We start from the raw sequence: 16,316 nt of genomic DNA, 5'->3' as shown, positions 1-16,316 counted from the left end.
GATGTACATTGTAAAGATGTGAGTAATTTGGGGAGAAAAAAAATAAACATTTTTTTTTTTTTCTCAAAAAAACGAACAAACAAAAAAAAAAAAAAACAGTTTGTTGAGTCAACTTAAAATAATTTGTTACCCTGCAGTCTTAAGTCAACTCAAATACGTTTAGTCAACTTGAAATGTTAAGTTGTACTAAGTGAAAACTTTGATATTTGAGTTGACTAAACAAACAATTTGGTATGTTAAACTTAAAAGCTGGACTTGTTACCCAGCTGCCTTAAAATTTGAAGTTGAATGAACTCAAACATCTAAGTTGTCACTTAGTACAACTTAACATTTCAAGTTGGGATTTGAACATCCGGGTGCATTACAGTTTGCGTGAGCAAAAGCTCATAATACAGAAATTACCATGTTTTGATAGGATTGGATGGCACTAATAAAGATTAGGTTAAGCAGACAAATACAAAACATAAAATCATGATAAAGACTTGCTGTATCTTTTCCAAAAATTACAATAAATTTGAGCTAAATTCTTAATGGAGAAATAAGCAGTTCATGTTAGCAGAAAATATTAAATAAAAAGAATATACAGTTTGTTGAGTCAACTTAAAATAATTTGTTACCCTGCAGTCTTAAGTCAACTCAAATGAGTTTAGTCAACTTGAAATGTTAAGTTGTACTAAGTGAAAACTTTGATATTTGAGTTAACTAAAACAATTTGGTATGTTAAACTTAAACAACTGGACAACTTAAAATAATTTGTTACCCAGCTGCCTTAAAATTTTAAGTTGAATGAACTCAAACATCTAAGTTGTCACTTAGTACAACTTAACATTTCAAGTTGACTAAACTTTTTTGAGTTGACTGAACTTAAAAGTTAAAGGCAGCCAGGTAACAAATTATTTTAAGTGGAATCAACAAATTGTTTTTTACAGTGTATTACTTAAATTCATTTGTTCATTTCAGTTCACTTCTTCATTTGTTATTTATTTTATTTACACATATTTTTTACATAACATGGCCAATAAACAGGATTAACACAATCCCTGAAAAAAAAAAACACTGAAAACTGGTGGAATTACTATTAAAATATATTAAAAATACAGTAAGTAAATTATATTATTTATAATTGTTCCATTTCACTAAGCAACATAAATAGTTATACAGCATATTAGGATAATTTATTTGAAAGATTTTCTTTTTTAAGGTATTTTAGAATTGCAATTAAAATCTTTCTTATAAATTTTGTAAATCTGATCTTGTGTGCCTTAAAAAGCAACATGACTATATTCCTGCTTTAAGACATAAAACATTTGTTATACAAAAGAATTTTTAAATTTAAGGAATAAAACACTGACAAATATCAAAAGCCATGTCCTAAATTTCAATTACACAGGCTCACTCTCTCAGCTGAGTGATTCTGTTCATTAACAATAGGATTTCTTCAATGGCAGCTACTGCCTGGAGCAAAAGGCTTTTGAGGGGCATTTTCCATTAAGGCCACGTCATTATATTGGAGATGTGACCTTGTTGGCTTTTATGTTTCTGTTATTGGCTGCTTTGGTGCACAAAGTTCTCAGACACAGAAAGTCGTAGATGAGTATACTGGGGTTAAATGGGGAAAAAAAGAGGTTCTGGGTTCAGAAGTTTGTGACCAAGCTTTGCCCCTGTATTTATCAATAACATAGAACATTCAATGAAATGTTAGTCATTCTTATGTAATTATACAGATTTGTGTTATTTATAGCTAAAAACAAATAAATATAATGATGTCAAGAAAGTGGTCAAGCCAATTATAAAATCACACATTTGGACAAAATCTGATATTTAATTTAAGGAAAAATTATACATATACATTTAATCAGTAAAAATGCCAAGCATATAATTTATGGTAGAATATATTTTCCTGTCCACAGGCTATTCTCTCACACTGGACAGTGAATGTAATCCTATTAAGAAGATTTAGAGGATAAGATGTTAACCCATACTAGCTGACACTTAATAGCACAGCATTTTCTACCAACAGTGAGTGGGTGAGGGAAAGATATACCTTCTTGCCACATTCATAATGAGGGTTTGCCTTTCTGGTAAAAGGTAACTTTGCTTATTTCATTTGTTATTTTGCCTTTTCATTCATTTGATCAAATCATTTGCTGGCTTTGGGGAGACTTTTATTTTAGTCTTTGGAATTTCAGGATGTATTATTTTCATGCTTGATGTGTGCATCTGTTAAGTTGCATCCGTTTTCCATGAATGCCCTCTAAATGAATTTGTAAGGCAAAATGATTGATGAATATGAATGTGTTGTCCTTGACATAGAAGTTGTAATGCAATTGCTACTTCTTATGTCAAATAGATTCAAACTAGGGCTGTCATGATTCCTCGATTCAATTCAAGTACTAGGTTTTAAAATGCTTGATTGAATTTTGCCCGTGTCAAGTAACCATCAAAATACCGAAAGTGTACAAACGACAATATGAAACATTATTTGAAACATTTCCCAAGGCTGCATGATATTGTAAACTCATCTTAAAATAATAATAAAACATAATGTTATTGTGAATTTACCAACGCTATGATTCAATTAAATGAATATATGCAATGCAGGTTTAATATAGGCGTTTTAATTTGTTTCCAAATATTAAAGATTAAGGACATTTGAATTAAATGTTGGTTAGTATTAAACAAGGATTAGATCACACAGTAAAAAGTAAAAACAATCGTCAGGCATTTGTTATAATGCGTATGTACATTAGCTCTATTGTTTATAATACATTATGTATTTTAAAGCAGACATTGGATGTCTACCCTATAATGATAGAAATCCATGCAGTTTTTAATTAATCTGTAAAAATAATATCCCCTTTTTTAAATTGGGCCATTCTCAGATGCCTGTCGTTGGGGCGTCACACCCACAGAGGCCACTCCCACGATAGTTGATTGACATGAGCGTCTTACCTTAGATCAGTTGTAACAGTCCAACCTCCATGTTTTGATGCTGGAGCAGGGATGTAAGTTAGACAAGAATTGAGCGATTGAGGTGTTGTGTTGCTGGATGTAATAACGAACATAAAGGTCGTCATTTACTCCCGACATCTGAGCTGCTGAAGATGCAGTGGATTACGTTTGTTTGTGAAGAGAATGCACCTCCTGATCTACATATATCCGTCTATGTTTGCGCAAATTATTTGTGATCACTCACTTACAGCAGAAGTGAGTATAAGTTTTTTTTTTTTTTATAAATCTTTGCGATCGCATTTCCTAACAGTGTGCTAGTTAGCAAGTTTAGCAGCTAAACGCATTAAAAGTAAACAGGCTCGTCACTCCACTGAGAGAAGAGAGAGGCGGGGTGAGCAGACCTCATTTGCATTTAAAGCAGCCTCGACCAGAATGGGATGATTTTTGCAGAGCTTATTTTGACAAGGTAAAAAGGGTGTTGTTTTACACTACCATTGAGAATTTTTAACCAAAGTATATTATAGACTTTTCATTAAGACCCTAAAGAATCATATCAACTTGTGGAAAATGGGCGTCCAATGACCCCTTTAACAGTTTTATTCAATAATACCATATGATTACTTGGTATTGATACTTTATTTGAACTAATTATTATTGCCTCATTGCTAATATATATTTATTTTAAGTCATTTTAAAGGTTATTGTACACTTAGGTCTATTTTATAGAGGGTTTGCACTTACATCGCAGTTTGGTCAGTTACCGGAAGCACGGCCATATTTACACAGATGTAAACAACGAAAGGATTCTATGGTTAATGTACTACTGAATACTTTGTTCTGCTAATTTCTGCTGTCTAAACCATGGAAAAAACATGTGGAAGCTGCAAAATCATATAGAGAAGGACTTAGTAAGCAGGAAAGGGCGCAATATTTTGACAAACTAAAGTTGGTAAAGGTGGTAAAGATACATACAAGCAGTATTAATTAAGATATTAGGATAATATTTCACCTGCCTGACCGTAAATGATAAGAACAAACTAAAGTGTTGTCAAGATTCTTGCCCTGGAAATCCTGGTTCAGTTTGGCCAACCACAAACACATTTTGTTCCTCCTTTTTGCACTCTTCTACTTATAACAAGATTCGTTATAACTTTTGGGAGTCTATAGTTCTCCACACGTTTTTCCCAGTCCTAGCGATTAGTACAGCCCAAAACATGGCAATAATTGACCATTTTCAGCAGCAATAATTAGCCAAATTTGCGAGTTGTTCAGTTCAGTGGTATTGTTTACGTTCAGTGCTGCCAATATGACCATTTGATGTCACGTCGTGAAAACACTCTATTTATTACTACAATAAAAAGCTAATTATAATTATCTAATAACTCAGTTAATCGTCAGAATAATCAACTGATTACTCGATTACCAAAATAATCGTTATTGACAACCCTAATTCAAACTCAGTGAGCAATTTGAGTCAATACATATGGAGTGAGCCCACTCTTCTTACAAACCTGCATCATGCAAATCAGATTAGAACAGAAAGTTAATGTTAACCAGTTACACCAGTTCTTAAAGGCTGCTGGGCTACACAACCACATATGGAAGTAGGCCATAACATGCAGGCTTGGTACCATTATCACAAGTGTTATGAATGCAGAATCACTGACCGTTCATTATTGCAAGTGCTTTGTAGAATGGACTGTATTATTAGCACATGTACATAACTAACTACTGCATGAAGAATATTTTTAATTGACATACATTCAGTAAACTAGTCTAGAAAATGATAAATAAGTGTTCATGAGAAAGAAAACTCATGGACCCAGTTTTTAGGAAATGTACACTTTGTATTCATGTTTTTTTATGACTTTGAAAACCTTTTATACCTTTACAACTTTTTTATAAATAGATAGATAGATAGATAGATAGATAGATAGTACAAAATGTCATAAATTCTATTTTGTATTAAATCTATTGCATGTGTGAACTGCATTTTATTATACTGATTAAGTTAATGACCCATCAGTTCTATTATTTCTTTACACAGAGTGCTGGATGGCAATGTGTTTCTGGCAAATGTCTGGCCAATCAGCTTTCTCCGTCTCATTTACTTCCGATCTGCCTTGGAGAGATCTAGTGACAGCATTAAACCATGAGGAAATAAGCTTTACTAGTCTGAGAACCCAAACATGTTTCAGGATCTGATGAGGATTTCACTCTCCAGTCCCTGTCTCTTCTGGAGAACTTCAGTCTATTGCAGAATGTTTTCTTTGCTGTATGCTTTGCTACTCTGGGTATCATGGGCCCAGTTACCTGTTGTCAACACCAAAGATGCTGCTGAAGAATCTAAAACCACAGACTCTTTTAAAACTGACATTTCTGAGACTAACACACATCGAGTTAGCAGCGGCCTAATGCAGTGTGGTGAATACAGCAATGAAGTGATGCCAAACGGACAGTGTCGTTTAATAGCCACATTACCTCAGCTGGAGGAGCAGAGGTGTCCGGACATGTTCCGCTGTACAGATGAGGTCTCCTACTGGCTGCGTGAGAATGAAGAGCGCAAGCAGCAAATGCAGGACCTGAAAGAGACCATCTCAGAGCTTCAAGAGGAGCTGAGGAATCACAGGCATCGCATCAAAATGCTGGAGCTGCAGGTAGGAGCTACAGGCTTTTAGCAAAAAAAAGTGGTAAGAAAGTGCTTTCTTTGAGAAGCATTCTATCATTCCATCATATATTTCTCATGACATCCTACATTTTTAAGGTGAAATGAGTCATGAGACATTCAAACGGGTTTTTACAGTTCACTATCTGATCACACAGATCTTATTCAACACAAACTTGAGTGTATTTGACAGTTTAAGTGCAGTAAGACATGAACGAGAACTTAGTTTCATACTCACATGCCATGTTACTGCCGCTTTCTGTGCACGTGCTTCAAATGTGTGTGCTCAGAAAACTGTATATCAGAAGTTTAAACTAATATGGCTTTAAAACGCACAATTCAGTGCGATAGACATGATAATCAGATGATTTTTTTTTGGCAGTGTCTGAGTTACTCGGAGCTATTCTGGAAAAGGGGGCGGGGAGCAGCAGCTTGTTTGCATTTACAGAGACATGCACGAAAACAGCGTGTTTCTGCTTCCACTCAAAATAGAAATTATATAATAAATGATCTGTGGGGTATTTTGACCTGTAACATTCTGGGACACCTGAGACTTATATTACCTCTTATAAAAAGGGACACCTTTAAAAACATGTCTCTAGGCTTGTGTTTTTTTTTTTTTTTTATTCTAAAAACCTGAAAAAAAGGCACATTTTTACATTCTGCTATACTGCTTTTCCATTGTTTTTTGCATGAACTTACATTAGACCAGGGCCGAGCAGCTTCAGTCCTGGAGGGCCACTGTCCTGCAGAGTTTAGCTTCAACCCTAATCAAACACACTTGCCTGTAGCTTTCTTACTGTAGGGAGACAAGAGGGTCTGTATTACTTGCTTTTGGAGAAAGCGTAATGGCTTGGATCACGAGTCCCTTAATAGCCAATCACATTACAGCCTTGACGTCATTGAATTTCAGTCAGAGTTGTGCAGCACTCAGTCGCCGTTTATGGATACCATAGGAATAAATGAGAAGGGCCGTAAGCTGAATGCCACCTGTCACAAAAAGTCAGTGACTTCTCTTATAAAACAGCATTTTTTTTCTGGTAAACTCAAATACTTCAATCCAAAAGTATTGTTTAGTGTAAAACATGTTGAATGATTAGCAGGCTGTCAATTCATTAAATGATAAGCCTTTTCTGCTAAAAAGCTGTTTATTCAGCGTAGTAAAGCCTCTCCTCTATTGACATCCATTAAAAAAAACAGCCTCTGGTCTACTTTCCCATTTACTGCCAGACTGGAAGTATTAACTTTTTTAGCTTTTTCGACTAATGATTGGAGCTTGCCTTCTAGTGGCTTTGCTTTCTAGTGATCTTAAAGACATTAATTAGCTTGTTTAGCTGTGTTTGATTAGGGTTGGAGCTAAACTCTGCAGGACAGTGGCCCTCCCAGCCCTGTGTTGGACGGACGTTTTTAACCTTGACTCTGACAGCTTTTGCAGCATCCTGCTCCTCACATCACATTCTAAAATGCAGCACACAAGGTAAAAGAAGTCCACTACCATGATCAGAACTTCACATTAAGCATTCTCATGTGAATTCTCAAGTGAATTTGTCATTTACTTGTCCGAGTATAAAAGTTACCTGCCTGGAGAGTAAAAAAATACATTTCAGTTGAGTTATAAATATAATTATTTATTGTAGTTATACAAAACATAGTATAGTGTTTATAGAGTATATGTAGTAGATTTTGTGAGCATGTCACATTTAGTTTATGTAGTTAGATTTTTCTTTTTAAATAAAATAATAAAGTGTGATAATGCTATTATACTTTAAAAAAGGGAGTAAAAATACTTAAAAATAAAATGCTTATATTTACTTTTTAAAGCAAGCTTTTATTTTGGCGGGTTGCTGCCAAGTATATGGCAAGTATATGCCTTTCGGGCCAAATATTAGCTTTGCTGTGCAGTGTACAAGGGGTTACGAGAGCCTCTCCCAGCTTGCAGTTGGGTGGCTGGACAAATATCCTACATGCTTTACAAATTTTTTCATTGTTTATTTAGCAGGCGAAGTCTTTATCTTTATAGCACACATTACATATTAACAGGCATGCAGCTTGCCTTACAGGAACCCAGAGACAAATGTTTCAGTAGTGCACGGTTTCTGTACTAATGCCTCCTTAACCCTGATCAATTACTGGATTAGAGCTGGAACTCGTCCCATAGACACATAGTAGCAAGTCCATTACCAACAATGCCTTACATCCATGTACTTATTTCTTATTATCATAGGCCACGCCAAACAATGCAGTTCTTTACTCATGTATCGTACTGCTTAAAATGAATGCTTGTACTCTTACTTAATAACTCATCCAAGCATACATTTTATTCCCTACAATTTGACTTTTTGGTACATTAAGAACGCACATATTTCTTAGGTCATCTTGACATAAATGTCTTTTTATTAAATAAAAAAGTGAGTATTTGGGTCCTTTACTCAAGCACTGCTTAAACTGAATGTTTGTGCTCTTAATAACTAATCCAAGCAAAAGGCTCATTTTTATTGTGACTTAAACATGATTTTATTAATATATATATATAGAGAGAGAGAGAGATTGTGTGTGTTTTGCTCTTTACTTTTTACTAAGCTAATGTGTAAATCAAATAATTTAGTGAATCAATTTCAAATAAATAAATATATAATAATTTCTAGAAATCCAGAGAATCTCTTCAGTCTCTTCCTTATTCCTAAAGTTTATAAAGGTTTTGGCTGCTTACCATTTGATTTTAATACAGTTTTTGCACTTTTTACACAACTGTGAATAATACTGTTTTGTTGGGTCACTTTCAAATCCCTCAATGTGTAACCGGATTAAGCTAATCTGTGTTAGTTTTCCATTTGTTTTCCTGTTTGCAAACACTATATGAGCTGTGTCCTCAAAGTGCACCGTGCTGTGAATTACTGAATGTTGTTTTCCTGTGCTGGCAGCGTGAGGAGAAGTATGGAAAAAACTCGTCTTTAGAGCATCGCTTCCACATGCTGCAGGAGATCTACGAAGAGGCCAATACACTGCTGCATATCCACGGATCACTCATATACGACATGCAAACACAGATTCGCAACCTCACTATGATAGTAGAGCGTGTGAGGCGCAATCCTGGCTGTATGATCAACATCATCCGCACAACCCCGCTCCTCAGTGCACAAGATACCCTTCATCCAGGTCAGCATGACTAGGTACTGAAGATTTTGAAAGTGGTTATTTGATCATTAAAGTGATAGTTCACCAAAAATTTGTCATCATTTACTCACTCTGATGTCATTACAAACCCATATGACTTTCTGAACACAAAAGATGATGTTTAGGGGTCCAAGCGCGTAGCGCTGAGACCCTGTTGTAATCGTTAGAGTGGCCAAGGATCTTGGAGGGATGGTATTTTTTGTTTGTAACTTATTTCAAAAATTGAAACTTTCAAATATTCTAGATTCATTACATGTAAAGTGAAACATTTAAAAAAAGGTTTTAAATTTGATGATTAGATGCTTACAGCTCATAAAAGTCAAAAATTAAGTATCTTAAAATATTAGAATATTTTCATTAAATGTCCATCCCTACAGTATAAATTCCGGGTATCGCGTGTTTTTTTTAAAAAAACACAATAATGGGGGAGACTGCTGACTTGGCAATGGTCCAGAAGACAATCACTGACACCCTCCACAAGGAGGGTAAGTCACAGAAGGTCATTACTGAAAGGGGTGGTTGTTTACAGAGTGCTGTATCAAAGCATATTAAATGCAAAGTTGACTGGAAAGAAGAAATTGGGTAGGAAAAGGTGCACATGCAACAGGGATGACTGCAAGCTTGAGAATACTGTCAAGTAAAGCCGATTCAAATACTTGGGAGAGCTTCACATGGAGTGGAATTAAGCCGGAGTCAGCGCATCAAGAGTCACCACACTCAGACGTCTTCAGGGAAAGGGCTACCAAGCCACTTCTGAAACAGAAACAACGTCAAAAGCATCTTACCTGGGCTAAGAAGAAAATGAACTGGACTGTTGCTCAGTGGTCCAAAGTCCTCTTTTCAGATAAAAGCAAATTTTGCATTTCATGTTGAAATCATCATCCCAGAGTCTGGAGCAAGACTGGAGAGGGACAGAATCCAAACTGCTTGAAGTCCAGTGTCATGTTTCAGAAATCAGTGATGATTTGGGGTGCCGTGACGCCTGCTGGTGTTGGTCCACTGTGTTTTATTAAGTCCAAAGTCAATGCAGCCATCTACCAGGAGATTTTGGAGCACTTTACACTTCTATCTACTGACAAGCTTTATGGAGATGCTGATTTCATTTTCCAGCAGGACGTTAGCACCTCGCTACAGTGCCAAAACCACTTCCAAATGGTTTGCTGACCATGATATTACTGTGCTTGATTGGCCAGCCAACATGCCGGACCTGAACCCCATTGAGAATCTATGGGATATTTTCAAGAATAAGATGAAACAGTCGATCCAACAATATACAGACGAGCTGAAGGTTCAATAGTGCGTCAGCAGTGCCACAGGCTGATCGCTTCCATGCCACTCATCACTGATGTTGTCATTTGTGCTAGGAGCAAGTAATTTACTGTAATTTGTGCTGCCGACCAAGTATTGAATGCACAAATGAACATACTTTAAAGAACTTGAACTTTTCTGTTTTGCAAATCCATTTTTTGATTGATCTTAGGAAATATTCTAATATTTTGAGATACTGGATTTTTGGCTTTCATGAGCTGTAAGCTCTAATCATCAAAATTAAAAAATGTTTTACTTTACATGTAATGAATCTAAAATATTTGAAGTTAGAAAAAAATGAACTTTTTCATGATATTCTAATTTTTTGAGACGCACCTGTATATTTTGAAATGTTTTTGTCAATCAAATGAACGTCAAAACAACACTGGTCCCCAATGACTTTTATTAAGAAATTTCTATCATGTCTATCAACTCTATCTCTATTTCTATTAACTCTCTGAAGATTTTAGCATGGTAAAATGGTAATGGACATGACAATGTTAATATATTTGGTCATGGCGAAATAGATGTGCTACTTTGTAGATTATTGCTGCTGCTGCCGCTGCAAAGCAAGTACAGGAACTTGCTACTGCCAGTTCATACGCCTATACGGTGCTGTGAGTATTTAAAACATATTGATATATAATAATCCATAGAAGATCTATACAGGTGGAGCTGGGGAGGTGGAGGATTTCAGAGGAACTCTAAAGGTGTGCTGCAAAATGCTCTAGTGAATGCTAACCAGCCATTTAAATGTAAAGCAGCGAGCTTATTGGCTGTATACAACATGAACCAATCAGCTTGTGCCAAGTAGTTTAATGCTGTGAATATCATCAGTTTGCTTTAACGACCCATCAACGTGCGCCATCTAGTGTTTCATAACAGAGCTTGGCATTTTTTTACAATCTTCAGTGGGTGAGTAAATGATGACAGATGTTGGCCAAACTATTGCTAATTGAAAAGTATAACTCAAATAAGGAAAAATAATACTACAAGGTCATTGGCTTCTCAGAACTGACATATTTGGACATTTTTAACAATAGCTTGATTTGATTACATATTTGTTTCCTCAGAAGTTCAACATGTAAGAAACTGTCCAATTGACTGTGCATCACTGTACTACAATGGAGTTCATAGATCTGGGATTTTCACTGTTGTCCCTTCAATGGGATCAACTCCCGTAGAGGTTTACTGTGATATGGAGACCCAAGGTTTGCATTTTTGTGTTTGTAGACAGGAGGTTTGGGTTAAATTAGCAGCTTTAGTGGATGTTACATGGGATTAAAGAACCATTCTTTGGACCAGGAGGTGGATGGACCATGTTTCAGCGTCGGCAGGATGGAAAGGTCCATTTCAACCGCAAATGGACAGAATACAGGGATGGATTCGGAGATCTACATGCAGAATTCTGGCTAGGAAACGACCATATCCATGATATCTCCAGCCAGGGAGAGTATTCGCTTCGCATTGACCTCGAGGACTGGAATGGCAAGCACAAACACGCACTGTACCAGAACTTCTGGTAAACATTTGGAAAGATGAAGTTCTTAGAATATTTCTGAGACTTAGTTGTTTCTTGTTTTTAATGCACTGTAATAAACTAATTTAATATTATTTATGTAATATTAAATATTATTAATACATTAAAACATATATATTTTTTACATATTTAAAAGTTATTAAATATATTTTAATATAATAAATACATATTTAATATAATAAATACAATAATTAAATGTAATTAAAATATTTTAAACAATTACAAAATGTTAATCTTAATATCTGATATGCTGTTATTACTATTGAAGTCTAACATTAATATAGTTAATACTGCAATATTAAATTATATTAAATATAAATTCCTTAATATACATATAAATATAAAATATTTAAATATATAATATTTAAAATTTTATTTATGCAGGTTTGAGGTTTTTTTTTTTTTTTTTTTTTTTTCTGAATCTGGTCTAACATGTTGCATCATATGGTTTTCATGTCTTAAATGTTGTTATAATAAATCCTTACAGATGCTCCAACATAGATTATTTTTTTTTTCTTTCAACCGAACACATTTGGAGAAATGTAGCATTAAATCAACTGTTCACCAATGGGTCCTCTGCAGTGAATGGGTGCGGTCAAAATGAATGGTTTAAAGTTAAAACATCTTGATGGATTTATTTATTACAAACATGGAGCTTTTAACAAGATGTTAATTGACGGAACGGAATCATGTGCAATACTTATTGTGAGGTTTTTATCAGCTGTTTGGACTCTCTAAAGCACTCAAGCAAAAATTCTTTCTTTGCCAGGATTGAGAACGAGGACAACCTCTACCGTCTCCACGTATCAGGATTCAGCGGTACAGTTGAGGACTCGTTTGGCTGGTACCATGACAAGCAAAGCTTCAGCACTCCAGACACAGGTGACATCTGTGCTGAGATATCTCATGGAGGCTGGTGGTACCATCAGTGCTTCTTTGCCAACCTCAATGGAGTGTATTATAAGGTCTTGCACGAATAAAGCAAAAATAAAACCTTTCTAAGATATAAAATATGAGCCTAGCCATCTTAACTGCGTCCTGTGTTTGTTTTGACCACCAGGGGGGGCGTTACTCTGCCAAAGGGAAGAATCTTCTGGGGCCTGATGGGATTGTGTGGTACTCATGGAAAGACTCGGATTACTACTCCTTGAAGAAGGTGAGCATGATGATCCGCCCACGGACCTACAGGCCCCGCCTCTCTCCATAACACCGCTTTAGGACCTGTGTAAACCAATACTGCAGTGACATCATCAAGGGGGGGACCATTGTTGATTCTCTGTGGCTAAGCAATTATGTAAACTGTGGTTAAAGGGAAAGTCTCATCTGGACATTCAAGAAGAAATATTCACATTAGTCATTTGGGTTAAATGTATTCTTGGTCTTTGACTATTTAAAGGCACAATATGTAAGATTTTTTTATTAAAATATCCAAAAAACACTAGAACAGTTACATATTTTGCTGACTTGTTTACTTACATTATCCCAGATGTTTCCAAGAATGTTTAAATCCGGAGAAATAAGCAATTTTAACTAGTGTAACAGACCGTGTCCTTGCGGCGCCTGCCAATAATGTCATACACCCTTGATTTTCCGATTTTAGTTTGTAGAAAACACAGAAACCCCAAAGACACTTTAATATGTTCTGCATTTTATTAGACAGGTGGTGAACCCACAGATTAGCATTATAACAAAACTTTCAACACACTCAAATGTATCTAGTATGATAAAACATTGCTGTTTTATCTCACATACGCGTGCCCAGAATTATCAGAAGCGCTCAACTGTGGCATAATAATAGTGCCACTGCTTTACAGCCATGTATCGTGCTTGTCCTTCATTAGCAATTGCTCCAGCATCCTTGTTTCGCTTCCATGACTTTCTGCGTCATACTACAGTGACCTTAATAAGTCTTTATTACATTAGCTCATCCATGGACATGATTTCTGCCCGAGTCCAGACGGATTGCATCGACTGTGGGGATGAAGACTACAACTCCCATGATTCCAGACTCAATCACAAAATCATCAAACTACGCCTTTGGTTCTTTGTTTGTTTTGTATATGCACTCTCTAGTGGGAAAAACTTACATATTGTGCCTTTAAGTATTCAATGTAATGGAAGTAATATAAGCAAAATATAAAACAGTATGCACTGTCAGACTATCATGGATCATTTTAATTGTACAAAAACATTTGATTTGGATAATCATTATTAAATGATTAGAAATAATTCAGAACATTATATAATTTTGATACATACTTTATTGTAATTGATGTTACTGTTACACTTTGTTGGCTAGAAATATTTAAAGGTGTAAAGATTTAAGTTTTAAAGTCCTGTAAACAGTTGCAACAAAACCCTTAAAGGGATAGCTCATCCAAAAACAATAATTCTGCCATCATTTCTCATCTTCCACTTTTTCCAAACCTGTATGATTTTTATTCTTCTGATAAATGCAAAAAAAAAATTGACATCCATAGCTTCTTTTTTTCCATACTATGCAAGTCAATGGCTACCGTCAATTGTTTAGTTACTAACATTCTTCGAAATATCTTCTTTTGAATAGAAGAAAGAAATTTATACAGGTAACTGAGTAAAAAATTGCAGCATGAGAAGAAACTGAGAAGAAATGGCACAAAACCTTTTGAATTCCTTAAGATTTTTTTTATTTATAAATGAAATAAAATAAATTCTTAATAATTACAAAAAATTCTAAATAATAATAATATTTAAATAATAATCTTTATTATTAAAAAATATATATTTTATTTTTTTGTATTAAAAATAATTTTATTATCTTAAAGGGACAGTTTACCCAAAAATGAAAATTGTGCCATTACTCACCCCCATGTTCTTCTACACTGTAAGACATTTATTCATCTTCAGAGCAAAAATTAAGATATTTTTGATGCAATCCGAAAGCTTTTTGACCCTGCATAGAAAGAAATGATACTAAAGTGGCTATTTTTGTTGTTTTTGCGCACAAGAAGTATTCTTGTAGCTTCATAACATTAAAGTTTAACCACTGATTCCACATGGGACTATTTTAACTACCTTTCTGGGCCTTGAACATGGTAGTATCGTTGCCATCTATGCAGGGTCAGAAAGCTGTCGGATTTTATCAAAAATATTTTAGTTTGTGTTCTGAAGATGAACGAAGGTTTGGAACGACATGAGGAATTTTCATTTTTGGTGAACTATCCCTTTAAGGTCTTTGTTGGAGCCAGCCTCTGCATGTCATGAGAACATCTGATAAAGCTCTATTTATAAATACCCTTCCACACATGGCATGCAAATATGTTTGCTGTTTAGGCCTAAGTAATTCTGTGTAATTTAGAGGTAACAGATGTTTAAAATAATCCCAAAATGTACAGCCTTTTAATGCCTAAATGTATGTTTCACAACATTGTTTACATTTTGTAACTACTTTGAGAACGTATAAAAATGTCCTGCTATGTTAGTATGTTTGACTTTTTGTGTTCTACCTTTCTGCTTTAAGCTTCAGACTACTTTACCATAAGATAAACATATCTGCACCATGCATAAAGACTCTTTCTGCCTATCACACACTAACAGAATGGGTGGAACAAACCAGCAACTGAACATGGCACTTAAGTAAAAGAGGTTTTGAGGATGTCACTTGAATTGATGAATATTAAAGGAGAAGTCCACTTCCAGAACAAAAATGGACAGATAATGTACTCACCCCCTTGTCATCCAAGATGTTCATGTCTTTCTTTCTTCAACCGTAAAGAAATTATATTTTTTTGAGGGAAACATTCCAGGATTTTTCTCCATATAATGGTCTGCTATGGTGCCCCGATTTTGAACTTTCAAAATGCAGTTTAAATGCAGCTTCAAACAATCCCAGCCGAGGAAGAAGGGTCTTATCTAGTGAAACGATCAGTTATTTTCATAAAAATAATACAATTTATAAACTTTTTTTTTTTTTTGTTGGAGTTTTTCGACATACCCTAACTGTCTTGAACCAGAATACACAGAGTTCAGGCAGAGTAAGACAAGACGAGCGATTGAGATTAAAAAGTATTTAAATTGTATTTTTTTTAATGAAAATAACCGATCATTACACTAGGTAAGACCCTTCTTCCTCAGCTGGGATTGTTTACAACCGCATTTGGGATCGTTTGAAGCCGCATTTAAACTGCATTTTGGACGCTAAAAATCGGGGCATCATAGCAGTCCACTATATGGAGAAAAATCCTGAAATTTTTCCCTCAAAAAACAATTTCTTTACGGCTGAAGAAAGAAAGACATGAACATCTTGGATGACAAGGGGGTGAGTACATCTGTAAAATTTTGTTCTGGAAGTGGACTTCGCCTTTAACCCCTATACAATAAGGGACTCCTTATGGTCAAAAATGAAAGTAAGTCAAAATTGAAGCCACCCCGTGTATAGAAGAAGGAAATCGGGGGAGAAAGTGTTCCTTGCTTGAGGTCACACACACACACTAAGGTCATCAGGCTCATTTCCTTGTTTTCCTTTCTAAGCCCTTAGATTTGTTTCCTCTTTCAAAGAGAGAAATACTGGAGAATTCTACCATGTTTCTCTAAAAGGATATTTTTTGTACTATTGCTAAGACTGCAAAATCCATTTTGACACTAGGCCAAAAAATGCAGAGCATTCACGACCATCACAGCTCTCCTCGCAGACTCGGA

General features: G+C 35.3%; 1 protein-coding gene across 1 annotated transcript; it reads left to right on the top strand.

Annotated features, from left to right (window-relative positions):
• The first annotated feature begins 2,032 nt into the window (after positions 1 to 2,032).
• Positions 2,033 to 14,629, top strand: LOC127179910 (fibroleukin). The gene is made up of 7 exons (XM_051133734.1): positions 2,033 to 2,088; positions 5,000 to 5,609; positions 8,539 to 8,773; positions 11,173 to 11,310; positions 11,405 to 11,621; positions 12,409 to 12,604; positions 12,700 to 14,629. Exons 2-7 carry the CDS (start codon positions 5,142 to 5,144, stop codon positions 12,844 to 12,846), a joined length of 1,401 nt encoding a protein of 466 aa, XP_050989691.1. The 5' UTR covers positions 2,033 to 2,088; positions 5,000 to 5,141; the 3' UTR covers positions 12,847 to 14,629.
• The last annotated feature ends 1,687 nt before the right edge of the window (positions 14,630 to 16,316 follow it).

Source organism: Labeo rohita, chromosome 17 (genome assembly GCF_022985175.1).
Source record: "Labeo rohita strain BAU-BD-2019 chromosome 17, IGBB_LRoh.1.0, whole genome shotgun sequence".
Lineage (NCBI taxonomy): Eukaryota > Metazoa > Chordata > Actinopteri > Cypriniformes > Cyprinidae > Labeo > Labeo rohita.
This window is presented reverse-complemented; position numbering and strand designations above follow the sequence as displayed.

What these genes read in the sequence shown, in the direction of transcription:
- LOC127179910 (XM_051133734.1), top strand. Translation starts at nt 5,142, where the DNA reads ATGTTTCAGGATCTGATGAGGATTTCACTCTCCAGTCCCTGTCTCTTC. An exon ending in TCAAAATGCTGGAGCTGCAG is followed by an intron (nt 5,610 to 8,538) that starts GTAGGAGCTACA and finishes CTGTGCTGGCAG; the next exon opens with CGTGAGGAGAAGTATGGAAA. An exon ending in CTGTGATATGGAGACCCAAG is followed by an intron (nt 11,311 to 11,404) that starts GTTTGCATTTTT and finishes TCTTTGGACCAG; the next exon opens with GAGGTGGATGGACCATGTTT.